This window comes from Oryctolagus cuniculus, chromosome 13, assembly GCF_964237555.1.
Source record: "Oryctolagus cuniculus chromosome 13, mOryCun1.1, whole genome shotgun sequence".
Classification (NCBI taxonomy): domain Eukaryota; kingdom Metazoa; phylum Chordata; class Mammalia; order Lagomorpha; family Leporidae; genus Oryctolagus; species Oryctolagus cuniculus.
The window spans coordinates 9,903,770-9,931,602 of NC_091444.1; the positions used below are offsets into that span (position 1 = coordinate 9,903,770).

The window sequence follows — 27,833 nt, forward strand, 5'->3', positions numbered from 1 at the left end:
CTTTCCTAGGCCATAGCAGAGAGCTGGATCAGAAGTGAGCAGCCAGGGCTCAAACTGATGCCCATATGGGATGTCGGCACTACACGTGGCGGCTTTACCTGCTATGCCACAGTGCCAGCCTCAGTAAATCTTTCTTTGAAGACCACTTCTTTCCATTGGTGTCTCACTCACAGAAATCCGTCACATAGAACATTTTTTGCCACAGTGTCTTGGCTTTCCCTACCTGAAATGTTCTCATAGTCTTTTTAGCCAGACCAGAAAGTCTTAAGGGCTGATTCTGAGGTCAAAGTGTTACTTCAAGTGATTGTCATTCTGTGATTCTTCTGTGTGGACTGCTTCCCATGTTGGTCATTCTCTCCTTTTTAATTCTATCTGTTATTACCAGGGACTTGACCCTATTTATATGATCACTATCTATGTGTTCACCTTAACACAATCACTTTAACAATTAAGATGGCATTTTTACCACCAAGTTTAATGGGATTTGGAGTTCCATGACAAATTTTTAAACTGTACCCTTAAAAGTAAGTCTGTAGGAATGTATGCAGAACCATACAACTTTACAGTTAGAAATTCCCTTGTGGTCCGATAAGATACATAGTATGATTTAGGGAGTAGAGCCATTGATGTTAGAGTAGAGGCTATCATTACAAAGGAATGAGGCCCCAAGTAGGCTGGACAGGGTTTAGAACAAAGGACAGAGTCATTATTAGAGAACCTAAGAAAGATGCTAAGGCAGAAATAAGTTTTCCGATTAAGAGGCCAATAGAAACTACAGAAGGGGCCTGATAATAATCTGGTGGTCTTTAAGGCCTTGCCAGTTATGAGGCCCAGACCGATCTCTCTCTTTATATGGAGTACATCCTAAAGGAGGTGTGAACCTCCTTGGAAAGGCATCCTGTGGACTTCCATTACCCAGCAGGCCTGGGAGGAGAGCTGGCCAGGTGAAGGCAGGTGGCATCTTTAACAGGAAACTTAGAAAACCACAGGGAGGCCCGGAGAGAAGTGGTGGGTGGAGAGGGTGCTGCTTAAAGAAAGCCACGGTAGGGCACAGTTCCTACGGTGACCTTAGACTTCGCTTAGAGGAAGGAGCCGAGCTCCGAGCTCCGCTGTGACTTGGGCCCTGGGCATTGTAAAACTCCTGGCATCTGGTGGTATGTGCTAACACATGCTAAGAAATAAATGAGCACCAGAAGCAATCGCTAGATGGAAACACGAGGAGTCAAAGATCTTACCACTGACCACTAGGAGGTGGACCAGTCGTTGATGTCTGATGATTTGGCCTTTACAACATGAAGATATCCGTGCCCTTTCTCCTTGTTTAAACACTGGTCTCTCTCCACCCTTGATTGTCTGATCCATTTGTCTTCAATCAGGGCCCTGCTCTTTGTTGGCTGTTATAAAGCTCTGACTACAAAAAGCAAACAGTTTAAAGTAAATTAGAGGGGGGCGGAGCCAAGATGGCGGAATAGTGAGGGCGCGCACCGATAGTCCGGGAAAATTTAGTTTAATAAAAGGGGAGTTACAGTAGCCGCAGAAAAAAGAACCAGGAAAAAATTGCACGGGAATCGTGAATCAGAGGACCTACTGGGAGAACAAGGTCGCCCACCGCGCGGAAGCCAAGTCGCGGGACCGAGCCTCAGAAGCCCCAGTGCTCCAAGGGGAGTGCATGCCACACAGACAACAGCGGGGAGACTTGGGACGCTCAGGGCTCCGAGTCCACACATCGGCGCTGGAAGGGGAGGTGAGCTCAATAACCCGAGACATTGGTGGGGAAACGGGGGTCAGAATCTAGAGGGGGGCCAGAAAGTGCAGCAAACTCACTACCGGAAAGAAGGAAAAAAAAAGCTTCGGGGTTTCTCTTCCCCCTAACCTTGCAAAGGTTACAAGGCTGTGAGGCTAGAAGAATTCCCAAGAGACAAAGAGCAGGCCTGCTCTCTGGATTTACATATCAATGGGGGAGAGCTAAGGAACTGAGTCACTACAATTCAGTAGCCTAGGCAACCCAGTGGGAGTCCAGAGGAGCCAAAGACTGGAAGCTAACTACCATCAATTCTGCACAGCCATGCCCTGCGGTGTTACTTACCCCCTGAATAAATAAAATAAATAAATAAATAAAAAGAGAGAGATTTACCACACATAACCTGAGGGTGTCACCTTTGCACACCCTTAACCTGGAAGAACCAGGCAGAGCGCTCAGGCCGCACCCATCTCAAGCCTCCAAGGCTCCTCCAACAGCAGGCAGTCCACTTAACACGGACACAGTATAAAAAAAAAAAAAAGGAAAAAAAAAAAAACGCACAGTGACGCAAGAAGAATTAACTATGCCGAGTAACAAACACAGAAATAGAGGGAGCAAGATCAACGATGACACTATGATGCCTCCAAATAAGCAAAACACCCCAAGCCAAGAGTATGAAGATGATGAGATAGAAGAAATGCAAGATACGGATTTCAAAAAATTTATGATAAGAACATTTAGAAGTTTTCAAAAGCAAATCCTTGAACTACAGAAATCCTTAATGGACAAGATTGAAAATCTCTCTCGTGAAAACGAAATTTTAAGGAAGAGTCAAAATGAAACTCAGAAACTAGTAGAACAGGAAAGTGTTATAGTGAAGAGAAATCAAAATGAAATGAAGAGCTCAATAGATCAAATGACAAACACATTAGAAAGCCTTAAAAACAGAATGGGTCAAGCAGAAGAGAGAATATCGGACTTAGAAGATAGAGCACAGGAAAACATACAGTCAAACCAAAGAAAAGAAGAGGAAATTAGAAACCTGAAAAATATTGTTGGGAATCTACAGGATACTATTAAAAAAACCAACATTCGAGTTCTAGGAGTTCCTGAAGGCATGGAGAGAGAGAAAGGATTGGAAGGCCTTTTTAGTGAGATACTAGCAGAGAACTTTCCAGGTTTGGAGAAGGACAGAGATATCCTAGTACAGGAAGCTCATAGAACCCCCAATAAACATGACCAAAAGAGATCCTCACCACGACACGTGGTAATTAAACTTACCACAGTGAAACATAAAGAAAAGATCCTAAAATGTGCAAGAGAGAAACGTCAGATTACTCTCAGAGGATCTCCAATCAGACTCACAGCTGACTTCTCATCAGAAACCCTACAAGCTAGGAGGGAATGGCGAGACATAGCACAGGTGCTAAGAGAGAAAAATTGCCAGCCCAGAATATTATATCCTGCCAAGCTCTCATTTGTGAATGAAGGTGAAATAAAGACCTTTCATAGCAAACAGAAATTGAAAGACTTTGTGGCCACTCGTCCGGCCCTGCAAAAGATACTTAAAGATGTGCTACACTCAGAAACACAGAAACACGACCATCAATATGAAAGAAGGGAAAGGAAGAACACCTACCAGTAAAAGAGCATGGGAAGCTCAAAGCATATACTAGAAAATATTTCCGGGAAAATGGCAGGGCAAAGTCACTACGTATCAATTGTCACATTGAACATTAATGGTCTGAATTCTTCAGTTAAAAGACACCGTTTAGCTGACTGGCTCACAGAACACAACCCAACTATTTGTTGCCTACAAGAAACACATCTCTCTAACAAAGAGGCATGCAGACTGAAAGTGAAAGGTTGGAAAAAGATATTCCATGCCAACAGAAACCAAAAAAAAGCAGGTGTAGCCATATTAATATCAGACAAAATAAACTTTAATACAAAAACTGTTAAGAGAGACAAAGAGGGACACTATATAATGATTAAGGGTTCAATTCAACAGGAAGACGTAACTATTATAAATGTATATGCACCTAATTACAGGGCACCGGTCTATTTAAAAGATATGTTAAGGGACTTAAAGGGAGATTTAGATTCCAATACAATAGTACTGGGGGACTTCAATACTCCACTCTCAGAAATAGACAGATCATCCGGACAGAAGATCAACAAGGAAACAGCAGATTTAATTGACACTATTGCCCAAATGGATCTAACAGATATCTACAGAACTTTCAACCCTACATCTACAGACTTCACATTCTTCTCAGCAGCGCATGGAACCTTCTCTAGGATTGACCACATACTAGGCCATAAAGCAAGTCTCAGCAAATTTAAAAGAATTAGAATCATACCATGCAGCTTCTCAGACCACAGCGGGATGAAGTTGGAAATTAGCAACTCAGGAAACCCCAGAAAGTATGCAAACACATGGAGACTGAACAACATGCTCCTGAATGAACACTGGGTCATTCAAGAAATCAAAAGAGAAATCAAAAACTTTCTGGAAGTAAATGAAGACAACAACACAACATATCAAAACTTATGGGATACAGCAAAAGCAGTATTGAGAGGCAAATTTATAGCAATAGGTGCCTATACCAAGAAATTGGAAAGGTACCAAATAAATGAGCTTTCAGCGCACCTCAAGGACCTAGAAAAACTGCAGCAAACCAGACCCAAATCTAGTAGGAGAAGAGAAATAATTAAAACCAGAGAAGAAATTAACAGGATTGAATCAAGAAAAACATTACAAAAAATCAGCCAAGCGAGAAGCTGGTTTTTTGAAAAAATAAACAAAATTGACACCCCATTGGCCCAACTAACTAAAAAAAGAAGAGAAAAGACCCAAATCAATAAAATCAGAGATGAAAAAGGAAACGTAACAACAGACACCACAGAAATAAAAAGAATCATCAGAAATTACTACAAGGACCTGTATGCCAGCAAACAGGAAAACCTATCAGAAATGGATAGATTCCTGGACACATGCAATCTACCAAAATTGAACCATGAAGACATCGAAAACCTAAATAGACCCATAACTGAAACAGAAATTGAAACAGTAATAAAGGCCCTCCCAACAAAGAAAAGCCCAGGACCAGATGGATTCACTGCTGAATTCTACCAGACATTTAAAGAAGAACTAATCCCATTTCTTCTCAAACTATTCAGAACAATTGAAAAAGAGGGAATCCTCCCAAATTCTTTCTATGAAGCCAGCATCACCTTAATCCCTAAGCCAGAGAAAGATGCAGCACTGAAAGAAAATTACAGACCAATATCCCTGATGAACATAGACGCAAAAATCCTCAATAAAATTCTGGCCAATAGAATACAACAACACATCAGGAAAATCATCCACCCAGACCAAGTGGGATTCATCCCTGGTATGCAGGGATGGTTCAACATACGCAAATCAATCAATGTGATTCACCACATTAACAGACTGCAGAAGAAAAACCATATGATTATCTCAATTGATGCAGAGAAAGCATTTGATAAAATTCAACACCCTTTCATGATGAAAACTCTAAGCAAATTGGGTATAGAAGGAACATTCCTCAATATAATCAAAGCAATTTATAAAAAACCCACAGCCAGCATCCTATTGAATGGGGAAAAGTTGGAAGCATTTCCACTGAAATCTGGGACCAGGCAGGGATGCCCACTCTCACCACTGCTATTTAACATAGTTCTGGAAGTTTTAGCCAGAGCCATCAGACAAGAAAAAGAAATCAAAGGAATACAAATCAAGAAGGAAGAAGTCAAACTATCCCTCTTTGCAGACGATATGATTCTGTACTTAGAGGATCCAAAGAACTCTACTAAGAGACTATTGGAACTCATAGAGGAGTTTGGCAAAGTGGCAGGATATAAAATCAATGCACAAAAATCAACAGCCTTTGTATACACAAGCAATGCCATGACTGAGAAAGAGCTGCTAAGATCAATCCCATTCACAATAGCTACAAAAACAATCAGATACCTTGGAATAAACTTAACCAAGGACGTTAAAGATCTCTACGATGAAAACTACAAAACCTTAAAGAAAGAAATAGAAGAGGATACCAAAAAATGGAAAAATCTTCCATGCTCATGGATTGGAAGAATCAATATCATCAAAATGTCCATTCTCCCAAAAGCAATTTATAGATTCAATGCAATCCCAATCAAGATACCAAAGACATTCTTCGCAGATCTAGAAAAAATGATGCTGAAATTCATATGGAGGCACAAGAGACCTCGAATAGCTAAAGCAATCTTGTACAACAAAAACAAAGCCGGAGGCATCACAATACCAGACTTCAGGACATACTACAGGGCAGTTGTAATCAAAACAGTATGGTACTGGTACAGAAACAGATGGATAGACCAATGGAACAGAATTGAAACACCAGAAATCAACCCAAACATCTACAGCCAACTTATATTTGATCAAGGATCTAAAACTAATTCCTGGAGCAAGGACAGTCTATTCAATAAATGGTGCTGGGAAAACTGGATTTCCACGTGCAGAAGCATGAAGCAAGACCCCTACCTTACACCTTACACAAAAATCCACTCAACGTGGATTAAAGACCTAAATCTACGTCCTGACACCATTAAGTTATTAGAGAACATTGGAGAAACCCTTCAAGATATTGGCACAGGCAAAGAATTTCTGGAAAAGACCCGGGAGGCACAGACAGTCAAAGCCAAAATCAACTATTGGGATTGCATCAAATTGAGAAGTTTCTGTACTGCAAAAGAAACAGTCAGGAGAGTGAAGAGACAACCGACAGAATGGGAAAAAATATTTGCAAACTATGCAACAGATAAAGGGTTAATAACCAGAATCTACAAAGAGATCAAGAAACTCCACAAAAACAAAACCAACAACCCACTTAAGAGATGGGCCAAGGACCTCAATAGACATTTTTCAAAAGAGGAAATCCAAATGGCCAACAGGCACATGAAAAAATGTTCAAGGTCATTAGCAATCAGGGAAATGCAAATCAAAACCACAATGAGGTTCCACCTCACCCCGGTTAGAATGGCTCACATTCAGAAATCTACCAACAACAGATGCTGGCGAGGATGTGGGGAAAAAGGGACACTAACCCACTGTTGGTGGGAATGCAAACTGGTCAAGCCACTATGGAAGTCAGTCTGGAGATTCCTCAGAAACCTGAAGATAACCCTACCGTTCGACCCAGCCATCCCACTCCTTGGAATTTACCCAAAGGAAATGAAATTGGCAAACAAAAAAGCGGTCTGCACCCTAATGTTTATTGCAGCACAATTCACAATAGCCAAGACCTGGAACCAACCTAAATGCCCATCAGCGGTAGACTGGATAAAGAAATTATGGGATATGTATTCTTTAGAGTACTATACCGCAGTAAGAAACAACGAAATCCAGTCATTTGCAACAAAATGGAGGAATCTGGAACACATCATGCTGAGTGAAGTAAGCCAGTCCCAAAGGGTCAAATACCATATGTTCTCCCTGATCGGTGACAACTGACTGAACACCAAAAAGGAAACCTCCTGAAGTGAAATGGACACTATGAGAAATGGTGACTTGATCAGCATAGCCCTGACAGCTAATGGACAACTTAATACATTATCCCTCATAGTATTTTTTTTTTTGTCTGTTCTACTTAATATGACTGGTTTAATTCTGTAATTATCACACAGTTATTCTTAAGTGTTGAAAATTAACTGAAATGTGATCCCTGTTAAACATAAGAGTGGGGATACGAGAGGGAAGAGATGTACAATTTGGGACATGCTCAGGCTGACTTGCCCCAATTGGTAGAGTTGGAAACATACCAGGGGATTCCAATTCAATCCCATCAAGGTGGCATGTACCAATGCCATCTCACTACTCCAAGTGATCAATTTCAGTTCACAATTGATCATAATGAAAGGACTAAGAGTCAAAGGGAGCACATAAACAAGTCTAGTATCTGCTAACACCAACCGATAGAATAAATAAAGGGGAGAGTGATCCAACATGGGAAGTGAGATACTCAGCAGACTCATAGAATGGCGGATGTCCTAAATAGCACTCTGGCCTCAGAATCAGCCCTAAAGGCACTCGGATCTGGCTGAAAAGCCCATGAGAGTATTTCAGGCATGGAAAGCCAAGACACTCTGGCAAAAAGATCTCTGTGAGTGAGATCCCAGTGGAAAGAACAGGTATTCAAAGAGGGAGGTGCCTTTCTCTGAAGGGAGGAGAGAACCTCCACTTTGACTATGACCGTGTCTAAACAAGATAAGAGTCGGAGAACTCAAGGGGCTTCCATAGCCTTGGAAACTCATAACTGGTGCATAGGGAGATTACTGATGCCATAAACAGGAGTGTCAATTGGTAAAGTCAACAACAGGAGTCACTGTGCACTTACTCCTCATGTAGGATCTCTGTCCTTAACGTGCTGTACACTGAGGCTTAATGCTATAACGAGTACTCAAACAGTATATTTCACTTTGTGTTTCTATGGGGGTGCAAACGACTGAAATCTTTACTTAATGTACACTAAACTGATCTTCTGTAAAAAAAAAAAAAAAAGAAATTATCAATTCCCAACTTGACTCTCACTGGGATTAAACATGACAATAGGTCTGATCTGATTTCATCATCATTTTAAAAAAAAATCATCTATTAGTTTTCACTTTATGTTTCTGTGTGGGAGCAAACTGTTGAAATCCTTACTTAAGGTATACTAAGCTGATCTTCTGTATATTAAGATAATCGAAAATGAATCTTGATGTGAATGGAAGGGGAGAGGGAGTGGGAAAGGGGAGGGTTGTGGGTGGGAGGGACGGTATGGGGGGGGAAGCCATTGTAACACATGAGTCGTACTTTGGAAATTTATATTCATTAAATAAAAGATTAAAAAAAAAAAAAAACAGGAAACTTACAGTTCTGCAGGCAGTGTTGCTGACCTACTTGGCTGTACCCTCAGCAGCGGTGGTTACTTTGGAAGCTGGGCCGAGAGAAGGGCTTTTGAGCTTATAGCCAGGTCTGTGTCTCTGACCTGAGGTGCTTCCACTCCAGGGCAGATCTGTTTCCAGTGACCCAACTCTTGGATGACAGAGCTGCTAGGGCTCTTCATAAACTGACTTCTGCTGAAGCTCTGGCTTTCCGTATAAACCATTGCAGTGGACTGATCTGTTGGGTCTCCTTGATGACAGATCACTGTGCAAAAGCAGCCATTAATTGGTCTGCCACCTAATCTTTATATTGCTCTGAGACTAGCTTTCTTTCTCTCCTGGTTTTTGTTAAAGAAGACCAGAGGATGCAAGTCAAGGGGTGTGCTCAAATCCCATCTCTGATCTTTAGTGGCCTAAACTTGAAGTCTGTGGTCACAGGCATGTTCTGATAGTGGTTTTTCTGTGAGGTAGACAGTGCCCATGAGGAAAATTATGTCCTTACTTTAAAGCTTTTTCTCCCTTTTTTTGTCTGAAAGGGAGATTTTGCCTGTTTACTGTGCCCATGGTGACGTGCATCTAGCCATGAAATCGTAACTGAAGCTCTCATTTTTGTTGTGCTATTATTACAGAAAAGGTTAGCCATCCCTTTTTTGTTTGTTTGTTTGTTTGTTAACAGGCAGAGTGGACAGTGAGAGAGAGAGACAGAGAGAAAGGTCTTCCTTTGCCATTGGTTCACCCTCCGATGGCCGCTGCGCTGCAGCCCGTGCATCGTGCTGATCTGAAGCCAGGAGCCAGGTGCTTCTCCTGGTCTCCCATGGGGTGCAGGGCCCAAGCACTTGGGCCATCCTCCACTGCACTCCCTGGCCACAGCAGAGAGCTTAGCCATCCCTTTTATAAGATCCAGAAATCAAGCTGTACATCCGGAGAGTCCTTCAGTATAGAGTCAGTTTCCCATCTTGAAGAGAATAGAGAAATGAGTGAACAAGTCAGACTTCCCGGATTGCTTACTGACAATAACACTATCAAATGAAAACTTAGCAAGCAATTTCAACTGTTGAATATCAGTTTATGAGAACATTTATTGGAAGGTCAAGTGCCTTCTATGAATGTTAAGAATGTATGAATTTGGAAACATCTTAAATATCTTAACACGGTGTAGCTTGTTTGACCAGCAGACTCAAGCACAAACGTATAAAAGCATTTTTAGTGTCTTTCTATCAACAAATTTCAATTTTTTTTTTTAAATTTGCTGAGACTTGCTTTGTGGTCTAATATATGGTCAGTCCTAGAGAAAGTTCCACGTACTGCTGAGAAGAATGTGTATTCTGCAACTGTAGGATGAAAAGTTCTGTAGATATCTGTTAGGTCCATTTGGTTTATAGTGTCGATTAAGTCTGCTGTTTGCTGACGTTCTGTCTGGCTGATCTGCCTGTTGCTAAAAGTGGAGTATTGAAGATTTATGTATTTATTTGGAAGGCAGAGTTAAAGAGAAGATAGAGAGGTAGAGAGAGAGGCTGAGAGAAGAGTGCTTCCATCAACTGATTGACTCCTCCAGTGGCCGCAGTAGCTCCCACTGCAGCCAGGGTCCAGGAACTCCATGTGAGTCCCTCACAAGGGTGCAGGGGCCCGCAATGACTGCGGCCATCTTCCATTGCTTTCCCAGGTGAATTAGCAGGGAGCTAGATAGGAATTGGAGCCCCCAGGACTCCACCCTAGCACTTATATGGGATGCTGGCATCACTGTTAGTAGCTTAACCTGTTGTGCTGCAATGCTGGTCCATGTTGATACTCTGATTGAGCTGAATTGCCATTCATTATTCCTCAAGCATATTATATTTTAATTGGTGTTCACTTTTTTTTTAAAAAGATTTTATTTATTTGAAAGAGTTAGAGAATCGCTTTTTGGCCTTTTGGCTAAGATCAAGTGTGGAGAGTTAGAAAAAAACTTCCTTCTGCTGCTTCACTCCCCAAATTTCCACAGCAGCTGGGGTTAGGCCAGGCCAAAGCCAGAAGCCTCTCCAGATCTTCCACATGGGTGCAGGGGCACAAGGAATTGAGCTGTCTTCTGCTTCTTTTCCCAGGCTATTATCAGGGAGCTAGATTGGAAGAGGAGCAGCTGGGACTTGAACCGGTGCCCATATGGGATGCTGGTACTGCAGGGGTGGCCCTAACCTGTGCCATAATTACTACCCCCAGATAGAGAATATTTTATGATGAGTTATAAGGTATAACCAAGATCAAAAGTTTGGGTGTAGAGATTCGCCTTTGCAAGGAAGAGAATCCTTTGTGGGCCTTAAAGCTGTCCAGGAATTTGAGGGATTTTGGTATTTATCATTATTGGGAAGCTGTGGCATGAAATACGTAGCTTTGTGTTTTGTTGATTAATTCAGGGAGCAAATTAAGAAACTGATTATAAAGGTTTCAAGGTAATTAAAAAACATACAATGCTGTACTAAAGTAGTAAGATGAGGAAGAGTGCATGAATTCCATTCAGGATCCACGTCTTTGGGATTGATGGATGTGGGTGCTAGCCCATTTCCTTCCTTGAAGAAAATGCTAGAGATGTATGGTCAGATGATGGTGGGTAGGCATTCATTTAAATAAGGGATGCTGAAAAGTACTACATTTGGGGATTAGAGAAGATAATTGGTTTTAAATGTACTTGTATGTTAAATGTTTAGACTTGAACATTCATATATGCATAGAAATATTTTAAATTTGAGTTTTTACTCATGAACTTTGATTAAAAACTTTGTAAAAATTTAATAAAATTTTAATTTCTTGGCACAAGGTTTAGCTTTCTCTGGAGTATATAGGAGTCACTCTCTCCTGTCTCTGGCACCAGTCTGTTAGGAAGAAGGTTGTGTGTGTGTGTGTGTGTGTGTGTGTGTGTGTGTGTTTTTTTTTTTAACATCATCAAAAGACAAATCTCTGATAAAGGAATAACATTTCAAGTAAATTCATTTTTATTTCAAAATGAATTTTATTTATTTCAGAGAGGGGGATGAGACAGAGAAGCTCCCATCTGCTAGGCCAAATGCGCATACCTTAAATAAAATTTTAAAACAAATTTTAAATAAATGTAAAATAGTAGGCCATCCAGTCTTGGCTGTTCATCACAGTGTTTGCTCAGAAAGCATTTTATGTTGTCTCAGGCCCAGGCAGTCAACTTTCCTGTTACTTTGGGGGATATGTTAGCAGTGACTCATGGTGTCCTTAGCAATACAGTCCCCAAACCCTTAGTACAATATAGTGTTACCTCCATTATGTTGTAATCGTTGCTTTGTTGCACCTTTGAGACTTGGCCATGGATTTGGATTATAAACACTAGAAGATTTTCTGTTTTACTTCTCCCATAGAGTTGTTGTTGAATCCTTTTTTAGCCTGCTTTCTTCAGGGGACAGAGACACACAGAAGGGGACATGGTCTTCAGAGCATTACTGTATCATTATTATTACTGCAGAATTTGGTGGTAGTGGATTTTCTGTCAATTTGGATTCTTTGATTACAAACAAAAACTGAGTCTTTGACTAAGTGGATTTTTGAGAAGAAAAATAGATTATGTGGAGTTCATAAAATTGATAAACCGAATGGTAGAAGGGACAGGAGCCATAGAAGCTCTGGAGATCAGGTGGCAGGAATTAATGGACAAGTTTTTCAGGATACTGAAATTCAAATAATGTGGCTCCTACCATTTTCTCTGTTTGCAGTGTGCCTAAGAGAGAATGTGTGTGTATGTGTGTGATTCCCTCAAAATTCACATTACTAGAATAGAGGATCTCTGATCTTCTTAGCTTGATGAGACTTGTGATTAGCTTACCTTGACACACAGTCTTACTTGAACTTTCTAAATTGGTAGTGGAGTAGCTTCTCAGTGAAAATTGCTGCTTCTGAGGGCATTCTAAAATTTAGAACAGATAATTAATTTTTTTTTAGCATTATTCCATCTATCATAAAATTCCATTTTTCTGTAGTAGAGTTTGGGAATCATTGTACACAGTGACTATTCAAATCTGGTGTTTTTTTTTTTTTTTAAAGATTTATTTACTTATTTATTTTAGAGGTAGAGTTACAGTGAGAGGGAGAGAGAAAGAGAAAGGTCTTTATACCGTGGGTTTACTCCTCAAATGGCTGCAACGGCTGGTGCTGCGCCAATCTGAAGCCAGGAGATAGGTGCTTCTTCCTGGTCTCCCACATGGGTGCAGGGGCAAGGACTTGGGCCATCTTCTGTTGCTATCCCAGGCCACAGCAGAGAGTTGGATTAGAAGAAGAGCTGCCGGGACTAGAACCGGCACCCATATGGGATGCTGGCGCCACAGGTGGAAGATGAACCTGTGCCACGGTGCTGTCCCCACAAATCTGGTCTTACTAATTTCAGTCTCATAAAAATTTTACTTAATTATTTAGCTCATCTTTAATAAGTCTGTTCTCTGATTTTTTGTTGAATTTATTTATTCGAAAGAGTTACAGAGAGAGGTAGATACATGGGTAGAGAGGTCTTCCATCCGCTGGCTCAGTCCTGAAATGGCTTCAACTGCTGGGGATGAGCTGTCCAAAGCCAGGACCAGCAGCCAGGAGCTTCTTCCACGTCCCCCACATGGGTGCAGGGACCTAAGGCTTTGGGCCATCCTCTGCTGCTCTCGCAGGTGCATTAGCAGGGAGCTGGATCAGAAGTGGAACAGCTGGGACTCAGACTGGTGCCCGTATGGGATGCCAGTGCTGCAGGCCAGGGCTTTAACCTGTTGTGCCACAGTGCCGGCCCCACTCTTGAGTTTTTATATCTATCCTAATCCAGAGATTTTTGGGAAGCTGTTGCAGAAGATGGTTTCTCTATACTTTGCACAACTTGAGGCAAACTGGTGATCATATTTGAGTATTCTTTTCATTTTCTTACACTAAACATTTTTATAATTCATACCTCCCAGAAGGTGTGTGTATAACCAATCTATCTGTATCTGTACTGTTTTTTGTTTGTTTCTTTAACTCCATCTGTGTTTCATAAGTGGTATCCTGGTTTTTTTTTTTTTTTTTTTTTTTTTTTTTTTGACAGGCAGAGTGGACAGTGAGAGAGACAGAGAGAAAGGTCTTCCTTTTTGCCGTTGGTTCACCCTCCAATGGCCGCCGCGGCTGGCGCACCGCACTGATCTGATGGCAGGAGCCAGGTACTTCTCCTGGTCTCCCATGGGGTACAGGGCCCAAGGACTTGGGCCATCCTCCACTGCCTTCCCGGGCCACAGCAGAGAGCTGGCCTGGAAGAGGGGCAACCGGGACAGAATCCGGCGCCCCGACCGGGACTAGAACCCAGTGTGCCGGCGCCGCAAGGCGGAGGATTAACCTAGTGAGCCGCGGCGCCGGCCCAATAAGTGGTATCCTTAAGAGTAAGTAATACCTGTTCTTTCTCAATACCTTGGTATTTTCACTATTTTAGTGAATAAACATGTATAAGCTAGGTTTATATAGAAAATCAGTAGGAAAAAAATACTTTCTTATACTGAATTATTTAGATTATAAAAGTCTTTGAAGGAATCCTAAAAATTCTGTTCTTCATCTGCTACAGTAAACATAGCATTTTGTTGTAATGTGTTAAATATTCTTTCTGGCTCTACTACATGCTTAGTCATAATCCTGACTTTCTTGTTTTCTTTTGTCAGTTTTCATAGTAAAGAGTGGTTCTTCTGCATCTCAAGGACAGGAAGTTTTAAATCCTCATTATTATATTTTTATGTTTACTTCTCAGTTTGTTTTAGTTGCATTCTATTTTTTAAAAAAGATTTATTTATTTATTTGAAGTGAGAGCTACACAGAGAGATTTTCCATGTGAGAGAGAGAAAGAAAGAGAGGTTTTCCATGCTAGTTCACTCACCAGATTGTCACAACTGCCAGGGCTGGGCCAGGCTGAAGTCAGAAGCCTAAAGCTTCGTCCAGCTCTCTCATATGGATAGTGGGGGCCAAGTACTTGGGCCATCTTCTGCTGCTTTTCCCAGATGTGTTAGCAGGGACCTGGATGGGACATGGTGCAGTTGAGATACCAACCATTGCCTGTGTAGGATGCCAGCATTGCAGGTGGTGGCTTTACCCACTACACCACAATGCCAGCCCTTGATGTTAACTTTATAATCATTTTGTGATTTCTATCACCATAGACAATTAAATTCATTAAGATTTGATTGGGTTTTCACTGACCTTATAACAAATTACCTTGGGAACATTTATAAATGTAGATGAACAAAATGTTAATTCCAGAAGATGGGTATTCCTACCTGAAGAAATAATCTTTATTTTCATACTTCTTAGTAAAAGTTTAATTTTCTCTATATAATTAACACTTATTTTTTTCTTATTGTAAAAATGTTAGTGTTGTGAATTAAACATTTCCATGTATACTGTATAACAGGTGATTATGGCTGGTGCCGCGGCTCAATAGGCTAATCCTCCGCCTGCGGCGCTGGCACACTGGGTTCTAGTCCCGGTTGGGGTGCCAATTTCTGTCCTGGTTGCCCCTCTTCCAGTCCAGCTCTCTGCTGTGGCCTGGGAGTGCAGTGGAGGATGGCCCAGGTGCTTGGGCCCTGCATCCACATGGGAGACCAGGAGAAGCACCTGGCTCCTGGCTTCGGATCAGTGCGGTGCGCCGGCCGCGGCGGCCATCGGAGGGTGAACCAACGGCAAAAGGAAGACCTTTCTCTCTCTCTCTCTCTCTCTCTCTCTCTCTCACTGTCCACTCTGCCTGTCAAAAAAAACAAAAACAAAAACAAAAAAAACCACACACACAAAAAACACGTGATTATGCCATAAGGCTCTTGGGTGAGTATTTATCTTGTTTTTGGCTGATTTTTCTGAATTCTTTTTTTCTTTGAATTAGTGGATTTTAGTGTTCATAATAATCTTTTCTTTTTTTCATAGTCATGTTTACTTCAGTTCAGGAATCACTGATGTGATCTTTAAAACATATTTGTTTATTTACTTATTTTGAAGGTCTAACTTAGAGACAGGGAGAGATACACAGAGATTTTTCATCTGCTAGTTCACTATCCAGATGGCCTCAACTGCCAGAACTCGGCTAGGCTGAAGCCAGGAATCAGAAGCTTCTTCCGGATCTCCCACGTGGCTGGCAGGAACCCCAACACTGGAGCCATCTTTCCCTGCTTTCCCAAGTGTGTTAGCAAGGTGTTGGATTGGAAGTAGAGCAGCCAGGATGGGAACTGGCACCCATATGAGATGCCAGCTTCACAGGTGGTGGCTTTACCTGCTGCGTCACAATTCCAGCCCCATGCATTTCTTAGTTGTGTTAAGAAAACAAAAACAGGGGCCCGAGATGTGCCACAAGAGGAAAAGCCTAAGTCCTTGGGCCCCTGGACCCATGTTGGAGACCAGAAGAAGCTCCTGGCTCTTGGCTTCGGATCGGCCCAGCCTGGCTGTTTGGGCATTTGGGGGTAAACCAGCAGATGGATGATCTCTCTCTCTCTGCCTCTCTGTAACTCTGTGTTTCAAATAAATAAATGAATAAAACAAAAAAATGGTAGAAACCATTTCCAAATTAAATTCATATGGGTTCCTTTCATATAAATCATAGAAGTGTGGTTGCTAGCAAAATGAGATCAGAACTGGGATTATTTACCCCAGGGGTTAAAATGCTATTTAAGATACCCACATCACTTATTGGAGTACCTGAGTTACTGCCCCAGCTCCTGACTCCAGCTGCCTGGCACTGCGTGCCCTGAGAGGCAGCAGTGGTGGCTCAAGTAATGTGGGAGACCTGGAGTGATTCCCCAGCTCCTGACGTTGGCCCCTGGTCCAGGCCATTGCAGCCATTTGAGGAATGAACCAGTGAATGGGAGCTTTCTATTTCCCTCTCCCTCTGCCTCTTAAATGATTAAAAAACAAAAGAAAAACAAAAATCCCTGAGACTGTTGAATGATGCTCTGTTGCTTTTACTAATTTTTATTGAGGTACCTCAGCTCATTCATGTGCTGCGGTTAAGGGTGGGGAACAAGCCTTTGTAGAATCAGACACACTCTTCCTTGGGCGGATTGTGTCTTGAGAGTTGCAGGATTCATGGTTCCATCACGCTGGCAGGAGAGTGGGTGAGTGTAACTTGGTGGAGTGCACAGTGACAAGGTTCTTCCTTTTAGGGTGTGTGTTGTGTTTTCAGTGTTCCTAGCCTGTCTTCTACAAATGAAGTCTCAGCGATACAGTGGCATTCTTTGAGGTATCTTATAAATATACGTAGACTTTTATTTTTTCTTCTTAGTTCTGTATTAGTAGTCATTCTCTACTTATGCAGGGCAGATCAGAGTAGAATTGATTGAATCAGCTGGGTAAATAAGCATTACCGCCTCACCACAGAGCAGAGGGACTCGGCATTAGAAATGATTGCAGCTGTAGTGCTGCCGTCAACTGTGCTGTAAGAGGAGCACCTCAGCTTGCCTACTATGGACACATGCAGCTTGATGCCTTGGGCAGCAAACGATAAGCTGTCACGCATGTGCTTTTCAAGGTTCTGGTCACCATGCATGAGCAACTGTAAAGAAGACAAAGTAACTGGGGGTCAGATATCTTCTTTTCCTTCTCTATATTTGTACCCAACAGTCGTTAGGTGCCCCTCCAGTGTGTGAAGGCTGGTGGTCCTAGAAAAGGATGAACAAAAAGCAGAGAATGAGAAAATAGAGGAACAGCCATTTTTGTTTAGCTCTTCAGATCTCTTAGCAGGTGTCTTAGGCAAAATACATAGCAGACCAGCCTAATGGTTAATAGCATGATCTCTGAAAGGGAAATCTGTAGCTTTACTGACTCTCTGCTCTTAGGTATTTAATTTATTCGAAAAGCAGAGTTACAGAGAGGCAGAGGTAGAGAGAGGGAGGTCTTCCATCTGCTGGTTCACTCCTCAAATGGCTGCAACGGCTGGAGCTGGACTTATCCAAAGCCAGAAGTCAGGAGCTTCTTCCAGGTGTCCCACGCAGGTACAGGGGCCCAAGTACTTGGGCCATCTTTCCCTGCTTTCCCAGGCCATAACAGAGAGCTGGATCGGAAGTGGAGCAGCCAGGACTTGAACTGGCACCCACATGAGATGCTGGCATTGCAGGTGGTGGCTTTACCTACTACACCACGGATCAAGCCCCCAACGTGAGATGTTCTTTGCTCTCTCTTTACTGTTGTTTATATGAGATCATGTATGTAAACGACTTGAACACAACACCAAGCACACTGCTTGCACAATCAGTAAATGATTCCCGTTACTGTTACTTTTATTTTTGTATAATTTCCTGGAAATATATGTTAAAAAAAATTCCAGTTGAGATTATATTGTATACAAAGAGAAGAGGTGAAATCTAATTTATGTGATTGAGTTAGAATTTCATCAACACTAATATTTATGATAATAAACTAGTGTGGTAAGTCCCAAAAATATTGGTATTTTAATCCTTTAAAATTTCTGTTAAAACTTTGAGCATGAAGTTTATGTAGTTGTTACTGTAATTTTTTTGGTAAAGCAAATGGCATGCAGCCATTTAAAATTATATTTTTCAGGGCAGGCATTTGATAGAGCAGTTAGGAGCTGCTTGGGCACTCATATCCCATGTCAGAGTATCTGGATTTGAGTCCCAGCTCTGCTTTCAATTTCAGCTTCCTACTAGTATGTACCCTAGGAAGCAGCAGGTGATGGCTCAAGTACTTAGGTCCTCGCCACCCACATGAAACACCCAGATTGAGTTTTGGGATCATGCCTTCAGCTTGGCTCAGCTCTAAGCTGTTGCGAGCATATAGGAAGTAAATAGAAGATGGAAAATAATTGATATCCCTCTCTCTGTCTCTCTCTCTCTCTCTCTGCCTTTCAATACAGATTGTCTTTTTTAAAAATAGAATTATATTCTTCATTTGCATAAGAATTACGTAGTACTGGGATGAAGAAGGCGTGATTAACAATTGGTGGAATGTTTGGATAACATCAGCACTTTTTGCTCTAGAAATCAGCATGTGTATTGTTGAGAGTGAAATGTTGAGAAAAATAAAACAATAGACTATTTATTATAAAAAGATTTTCAGCTATATTAAGAAATTAAGAGTTTGTTTCAGTCCATTTCAAGGTAGTATTATCAAGAATATAAACATTATTTTAAATTGATACCTGAAATTGAAGGAATGTAGATTTCTGTTAAGAATTCTGTTTTTCAAAAGGCAGTTTTTTAAAATCTCAATATTTCCTGAATGAAAATGCTATCTTTTTAGTGACTGCACTCTAATCATAGTTTGGAAAAATAATTCCTGGTTTCTGGTGGTTTTTTTTTTTTTTTTTTGGGGGGGGGGTACTATCTGTGCATGCGCATACACCCTTTTTTAACTTTCTGAGGTATAAATCAGAATTATTCTGTGCTGAGAAAAGGGTTCCTTCTGTCATTCTTCAAACTTACCAGTCTAATTTGATATTATCCTCTTACATGTTACTTTTATTGAGTAATTTTGGTCATTTTGTAATTATAGAGAATAAATTAAGTAAAACATTGACTTGGACCGTGTTACATAGATCACTTTTCATAACTACTCATAATTAGGTAGGATAGGACAGGGACTACTTAATTGAAAGTGGGAGACAAATAGAGTTGTACATAGAATTCAACATTGTAAATAAAAAGAACAACACACTTTTGTGATTCTGAACTTTACAAATATTATAGTTCTGTTCTGGTGATGTATTTTAGGTTTGGACAGAAATGACTGTTAATAGAATTAAGATTGGAAGCATCATAACTAAGTTAAGACATACATACTTATAGGAAAAAATGGCTTTAAGGTTGGTGAGTTAGTATTTCTTCATTTCTGAAACTCATGAATCAGATTACTATGAAAATATTTGTATCATAACACTCAGTAGAGGCCTTTTTGTTTACTTTTTTTTATTAAAGCCTTAATAAAAGTGCATTCTATACATATTTCAGCCTAGAGTCTAGTTTTCATTAATCATTTGTAGTTTTTCCCCATCCCTTCTCAAAAAAGGTTTTAAATGGTATTTCGATTGTCATCTACCAGAAATGCAGATTTGTAAACTTGGCACTCAGAGAAATAGGTGCCTCCAGATGATTAAGTATTGGCATGTGTACACCTGATGATTAAGTATTGGCATGTGTACACCTGCTGTCAGGAAAGAAACTTCCCGTATGTTGTGTTTTTGCAGACATGCGTTCAACAATGCATTGAATGAAAATGGTGCTGCACTCTTTAGTCTGTATCTTTCTTTCTACAGTACATCTTCTTTCTGCCTTTAAATGATGACTTTTACTTCAGTTAGAGGAACGTAATTTATTTTTATAGATAGCTTAAAGTCAGATAGCCTTGAAGCTAAATGGTGGTACTTTTTAAGAGTGCAGTAAGTGATGTAGTTGAATAATTCATTGAAATACTTGGATGACCTTACTAATGAGGAAACAAAAGTTTTCTATTTTGGAATGTTTAATAACTTTTCATATAATAACTTGAGCCTGAGACAGGTTAATTTTTCACATTTTATCACATCATATCAGGGTAATTTTCCTTGATATATGTATCAACAAAAGAAATTGAAACGAGTATCTCAATTGTTTTAAAAATAAATAGGTGACACCTGCAATGATGAAATATCTGTACTTGATGAATGAGTTTATAGAATAATTCAACTAAATCTTATTGCATGGAACAATTTTTTAAACCTAGAATAGTCAGGTCAGAGAATTTGTCCTTTGCACGATTACAAAGTTTCCTTGAAGTTGATAGTAATGTTTTACTTACATTTAATTATGTATTGAAATGAAAAGCTAAATCTAAAATGAAGGATGTTTTGACTGTATTCATTTCTTAAAATTTATGTGGAAAATGTATGCAAATAGATTAACAAAAGACTTGAGCCATTAATGTATGCATGCTTGTTATTGCATGTTAATACATAGAATCCCCTCATACAGTTTCTATAGATTCCTTTGGGGTACCTTTTTATCGTAGAATTGCTATAGACTGTTAACACCTTTAAGAAGTCGCCTTTTTCAGAAATTAAAAAAATAATTTTGAATTCCTTTATGTGATGAATTTGAACTAAAACTTTTCCTATGAATGTAATCAGTTTTAACTATACATGCTTTCAGCAATATTTACAGATTGCACATTTGAAAAAAAAATTGCCTTTTTTCAGTGTAGTTTACGGTGACGATACCTGCCTGCCTTTTCTTTTGCTGCGTTGGCACAGGCGTTGTGCTTATTTTGTTGTAAGTGGTTCCAGTATTTTATCAGTTCACTAGGCTGGAACTGATGAGAGGTAATTAGGTGGCTGTATTTACAGCTTGAGTAAGAAACTCGCCAGTGATTGAATACAAACTCATTGGGAGGGGGCACAGGATCAATTCTCAACTTGGCAAGACAGATCCCTACATACACATCCTCCAAATGCAAACGACGGATACCTAAGGAAACTTTAAAAATCTTTTCTGCCAGATCTCCAGAAAAAACATAACCGGTTCCAGAACAGAAGACAGGGTAGCGCTCACTTGGGTAGAGATCTGGTGGCATGTACCACTTGCTGTCTTTGTTTCGATTGGGTGCATATCCTCTCATTAGATAACCAGTAAAGTAGTTGCGTCTAGGAGGCAAGTCTGGCTTCAGTAACTTGTGTATTAAATACTCAGTATTGACAAACATGTCACTGTCAGTTTTCATAACATACGGAATATGTGGACAATATGTTGCAACCCAGTTCATTCCCATTAGTGTTTTAATGGTCAAATTATAGTATGTATCTAAGTATTCCTGTTGAATTATGTCATGATACTCTCTACTTTCTTCCAGTATTGCACGTTGAAGGTAGCCATTTAACTTAATACTCATTCCCAACAAAAAAATTCGTGTGATTTGGATACCAGGGGCTAGACTTTCATTGCCCCAAGTCTGCCGAATAGCTCTCCTCGCTTCTATTTGTCCAGGTTCTGCTGCTATTAATAGTATTAAAAAAGGGCTTTTCTCCTGGCACTTTTCAGGTTCATTGATAATATATTTGAAATGATAGGAATTTGAATGTCCTGTACCCTTTTCATTATAAATACTTCCGTTGGCACTAAGTGTGTTCTCCAACCCTGTAACTTCTTGTGGTGACAGCTCTGTGTTGTTGGAGTTAGTTGCTGTTTGAGGCCTCAGAGTTTGAGGGATTGCTTCTTTCCAGATGTTTCGAAGGGAGCTGTGGTTTGTCTCACTTTTTGTAGAACGAAATCCTCGGAAAGTGTATGTCACAGGGTTTTCTTTGAATCCAGCTCTGCCTGGCAGCCAGTCATGATGACTGAAAAACAAAAACATAGCAAAAAGAAACACTAGAGAAAGTACACCGATCAGATGCGTGCGGAACAGAGACCTCTTGGCATTCCAGGTCATCTTGGCAAAGCAGCAGTGTCTTCTCCGCCACTGAAACATGTTGTGAAGAATCCAGCCGTGGTCTGGGAGATAGTGGTGGATGAAAAATGTGGTGTTTTTTTCTTCTCAGTCAGTACTGTTCTTTGGTAATCATTTTTTTTTCACTCATGTTGTGTCCCTCGCAGTCATCCTATAAAGATGAATTATAAAAGTTTACAAAATGCCAAATCTTACAAAACTGCCTAAAAGGGATGTTGGGTGCTAATAAGATTAAACTAAGTTGGAATCTCTTAAGATGTAAAAATATGATAACCCAGAAGTGAATCTTAATGATTTGTTTCCTTTTGGCAATATATCATGGCTGAGAACGAGATTGATTTCTTTAAAAATATACTTTTTAGCCAGTGAGCACTTTAGAGGGAGGCAATTGAGTAATTTTCTTCCACTTATTTCATTGTCTGGGTAGCTTTAGTCAATTGTGCTTTTGACCCAAGCTCAAAATTTAAAAGTTGCATGCATATAGAAGAGAAAAATGTTACTAGATTCTTGAGAAAGCCCATGTAAGAATCCTTTGGGAACAGATAGAAAATTTATTGGCATTAATTAAAATTGATTTAACATACCATTGGTGGTATGCTGCACAGTCAGCGGCCTTTTTTGTAAAATGATCATGTATCAGTTGTGGGACAGACGGTGCAAGGTTGATTATGGCAGAGTTCTGTTAGTCACAGTACACTGCTTGGCATGTTTCCATTGGCCCCTACTGTGTTGAGAAAGTCAATGAGAAGATGCACCTGTCAAAATTAATTTTCAGGGTCCAGTAACTTCAGTGCTGCGTTTTTAGACAATAATAAATGGTGAACACTTTAAAGTACTCTATTCTAATTTTGATTTTCCCCTTCAGATAAGAATTGCTTGGGAGATTATTTTCTTTTCTTAGACTTAATATTGGCATTAAAATATAGCAAGTAATCATCTTTAATATCATAACTTCGGCAGAGCACAGTTATATACCCTAGTTGAGTCTCCATGTTTAGACTAAATCACGAACTGCTTTGCACAGTCTTTCTGGGTTTCTTACAAAATATAGGCACTAGCTACTATCTTACCCAGCTATTTAAAATCATTAATGTTGACAGTGCATATTTTAGAATACACTTGAGCTGTGATGTGTTCTCGCAGGAAATTAGTTAAAATTTTAGAATTTCTAGTAATACAGCTCTTGGAGCTGTAGACTTTTAAAAAAATTATCAGTTTGCGGGGAGTTATAAAGATATATATTAAAAGCGGTTGTGCTGTCTCACACAAGTTTTGCAGTTTGTAGCACACACTTATTCATGTTTGGTATTTTTTCTGGACCAAGGTGTAACTTTTTTTTAGAGATAGGAAAACAGTTGTAGTTTCAATACCATTAAAAAGAGAAATAGTCTTTTGAGGAAGAGAGACTAATGAATGTATAATTTTAATTTTCCAACTTTTACTATGACAATTGTTTCTTTAAGCAAAAGAAAACCAATTATAATTGTAATAAAAGAGTGTTTATTTGAAATTACGATATATAAAAATATATGCATTTATTTAACCTGTGGTATTGAGATTGATTCATGGCTAATAATAAACTTACTTAAGCTTGATATGAAATCTAATTATTTTTAGGAGGTAATAGGATTTACATGTAAAACCTAATTGAATAATTGGAGAGTAGGATTCTATACATTGTTAAGTACTGTGAAAATACCGATTGGAAGGTTTGGGCATATATGGGCGTTTATTAATGAAAGTGCTATTCTAGTACCAACCACTAGGAGGAGCAAGTAGATGGGAATTTGAGTGAATTTCTAAAGTGTAACAGTACAGGCACTAGCATTTGATAATTTCTAGTTTGTGAAATTACATAGTATTTTTAGAATTTATAGTATTTATCACATGTAAAAAATCCTTTTGAGATATAGAAACATGATTTTTAAGTCTGGGATTTAAAAAATAGCCATCTAGCTTACTATTAGGGTTTACTTACCTGAATTTTCATCTCTCATTTCTCAGTGTACCAATGAAATGTGCTCATAGTTCTGCTATGAACTAAGCTGAAAATGAGGGAGCTGACCACTCTTGAGTTAGAAGCAGTTTTTTTTCCCTTGTACTTGCTGATAGCTGACTGTTCTGATTAGATGAGGAAACTATAAGCTTTTGTTTCCTAATTATGTATTTAGTAAATAGTAATGAATCCTCTTCCACCTTATAGAGAGACCAGCAGATATAAGGATTGTGCTTGTAAATTTCAAAGAAACAAAAGTTATTTTTTAAACTTATTTGATGATTTATTTTAGATTTCTTAGGATACTTTAATGTATCGGCATTCTGTTGGTGTAACAAGCCTGAGATCTGATTGATCATTACAATCTTTAGTATAAATTTAATGGCTTAAAAAGCAGTAAGTATAAGGTCAGATGTTTTGAGTGAATGTTCAAATTAAAGGCCAAAGGAAAAAATGAAGTTAAATATTGTAGTAATAAGTTACACTATTTTAATGCAAAAAGTGTACCTGAGAAGATGTCTCCAGAGCATTTCAGTGTTAACAGAAAAGAGCAGACTGCTTTACCTTGTATGCAGCATAAATAAATAATTTTGGTTCTCATGATTTTGTAGCAATATGTGATAAAGATACATCTTAATTTAAATTTCATGATAGTTTGTAAATAGTAAGCTGCCAATGCTGGAAAAATACACGCACACACGCACACACTATTTGTTAATATCCCATTGACAATTGAAGCTCATGTGTTTAGCCTTAAAGAATTCTTTAGTGAAGTTTCTCAGGTATTTGTTACAGTTTTTCTGTTAAAAAGGAACTAAAATTGAAGAGCTATTTTTCCTTTTATCCAATAGTATAACTCTCCAGTTATTGCGTATTTTCTTTCAATTCTTAATAAATGAGAACAAGACAAGGAAGTTAAAGTATTTTGGCATGCGAAGTAGTTTTGTACTTTTACATTTTCAGAATAGAAATGGCTTGCAATTTTTTGGGAGTAATATTTTCAGTTTAATAATATGTATTTACATTGTGTGGTTGAGGTTTGTGGGAGAGACTGTGCTGTGATACGCTGTCCAGTATACAGAGTTTTTACCATGTAGCTTTTAAAAGCGTTGATATCTTCAGTGGATTCAAGTGGTGCTTTATTAGAAAAACTTCCACACTTCTATTTTGAGATGTCCAGCTCATAAAACTGCTTAATAGTGACTTTAAATATTGAGGGACTTGAGATGTTTCAAACCATATTTTGTTTGTTTAATACTATTTTCTTATATTAGAATAGAAATTCATGATTGTGATTGGGAGTTGATGTTGAGATATAATTGGGCCTGAAAGACTTGATCAGTTTCAAAAACAATGACTACATGTCTTAAAAATGTTGCCATTTTAATTATTAAATAATAGGCTGTTGAGTTATGCAAAATTGAGGAAAAGTAAAGATTGGAATAGATTTGTAAAATTTTAGATAAATATTTGAGTTCTTGAGCCCTCCTATTCCAACTACATTGGTCAAGTAGTTTAATTTATCTCTTCCCTGCACACACATGTAGTGACAGTAGTTTGTTACTACATATTAAGATATCCTGGAAACATTAGCTACATTGATACTTTATTTTTTGACCTTGTACTGCCTGCCATCTGTGGATATTTTTGTAACAGCATTTTCAGATTGTTAAATTTTATTTTTAGAATGAGCAGTAGAATGACTTTAGTTTTGTTAACTAAAATAAAAGCTCACTTTTTCAAGCAACATAGTTTTTAGCAGTTCTTGAGATTTCTTTGTTTAAAGTTGTGTCCAAAGACCCTGTAACAACATGCGACTCTACTGTAGTGTTATGCTATGTATAAACTCACACTGGCTCATGTGATCTTGTGCTAATGCTTTTTTTTCCTGTATCTTCTTGTATTTCAGTGATACTTAAAATTTGTTGGTATTCTCTTAGGTTGTTTCATTATCTTTATTTGCAAAGATAATAAAGGGAATAGGGAAGATTTCATTCTAAAAATGATTATATATTAAGATTTTGTTCTAAAAGGTCTTAAGAATTAAAAAAAACCTTAATATTAAGTATCATCTCTGATACTGTACTACTGTTACTGTGTAATTGCATTGTATTGTCTCTTGATAGCCATTTTTAAGAGAGCATTTTAATTCACTGGATAAGAATTCAGTTTGACCTAATTTGATAGAAGATTGCTGTGTTTTCTGTAAAGTACTACAAATTTTTAAGTTTAATTTCTCACTGAATCCTTTAAACACATCACTCTTTGCCTTTTCCCTCTATTATGTCTATAATCCAGAGTTACTCTATGCTGCATATTTAGCTGAATAAAGCAATAACAGCTTGTTTTCTAAATGGAGGCAGATTTTACGATCATATTTAGAAACCCTTTCATAGTTTCAAAGGCAGTGAACTGTATGAACTTGTTTTCAGATATTAGTGCCTCTGGGGCCATAGAAAGGTAACACATTCAAATGAAGAGCATACACAACACAGCGACATACCTTCCTCAGTCAGCCCATTTATGTGGAGAGGATTATGCCCACTGAAAATACTTTTGGCACGCCATCACTTCAGCAAAGAGATGCTATCGAACATGCGCACATCCCCCAGCAGTCTGCCTCCTGCGATTGCTTTTCACAGTATCCAAAGTGTCCATCTGTCTGCTTGTCTTCCAGTTCCCTTCCTTGTTCATATGGGTACTACTCTTCCGAGATTTTCCCTTTCTTTCATTTTCTCTCTCTTCTGTTAAACAAAAGAGCTGTAGTTGTCCGTTCTGTTTGGAGCACTGTTGACTCTTCCCGACAGTTGATGCATTGAAGCTTTTTACATCTGCTGTTTTCCTGGCTGGACAATGCAGTGCTGTGTTCTCTTCTCAGTATCCATATTTCTAGTAGGAACACTGAGCTGCAATGTAAAGCAGCCAGAGCTGGAATCTAGTGCTTTGATTGCGTTGGAAAAGAATAGGATTTACCTCTCTTCCGCCGGTCTTGCCTGGAAGCTGCAGGAAGGATTTTTCTGAGCAGTTTCACTGGGGTTTTAGTCCATAATATGAAATCCACGGTTCCTCAGCTGCTGCACAGGCAGGCAGCAGTTTAAATGTGGGCTTGACAGATGCTCTCTCTGACAGAGCAGAATTTAACGTCACTGCTTGGCTGAGTCCCACGTGATTGTTTGCATTCATTTTGACTAAAAATCTAAGGTAGGGAGAAGCTTGGAGATTTTGCTTCCATGCGATGAATTATATATGTTCAGTACGAGTGTAGTGATGAGTGAATAATATGACAATGGATGATTATGAAATGAATGGTTACGACTTTATTTTTTTCTCGCTTATTTCCTGTTTGTACTTTATGCTTAAGCATAGGCTTTCTAAATATTTTCTGCTCGATGGTGGCTTCTTGTTTCTTACATGCTTTTGTAGGGTATAAGTAATATAAGCTTTTAGATGGAAATTGGTATAATTTAACCCCTTCAGTACACTCTTTCTCCTGAAGTCTCTTTTTCCTCTAAAATTGTTGATTTTACTAATACCTAGTTAAGACTTGTGGACAATTTATCTTTCATCTATAGCCTAGACTGCTCCCCACTACTTTCTGGTACATCAGCTGTCATGGATTGCTTTACCATTGTGTGATATGATACAGCCTGCTTTTTTTTTTTTTTTCCTTTTCCTCTCCCCCACCCCCACCCCCCGCTCTTAATGTGGTTTCTGATGATCTTTAAGAAAGTAAACTTTGGCTAATCACTTTTTAATTTCAACATTTTT

The 27,833-nt window shown here is 39.2% G+C and overlaps 2 protein-coding genes across 3 annotated transcripts in view; one reads left to right on the plus strand and one right to left on the minus strand.

The window, feature by feature from the left end:
* The window catches only part of CDC73 (cell division cycle 73), a 136,942-nt gene that overhangs the window by 67,774 nt on the left and 41,335 nt on the right, over positions 1 to 27,833 (plus strand). The window lies entirely within an intron of this gene.
* On the minus strand, positions 19,544 to 27,210 carry B3GALT2 (beta-1,3-galactosyltransferase 2). Its single transcript, XM_008268723.4, has 2 exons — positions 26,569 to 27,210; positions 19,544 to 22,220 (listed from the first exon to the last, which is right to left on the minus strand). Exon 2 carries the CDS (start codon positions 22,088 to 22,090, stop codon positions 20,822 to 20,824), a length of 1,269 nt encoding a protein of 422 aa, XP_008266945.1. The 5' UTR covers positions 22,091 to 22,220; positions 26,569 to 27,210; the 3' UTR covers positions 19,544 to 20,821.

Bases quoted from the DNA above. Each gene is read 5' to 3' on its own strand.
- B3GALT2 (XM_008268723.4), bottom strand. From the start codon at position 22,090: ATGTTTCAGTGGCGGAGAAGACACTGCTGCTTTGCCAAGATGACCTGG.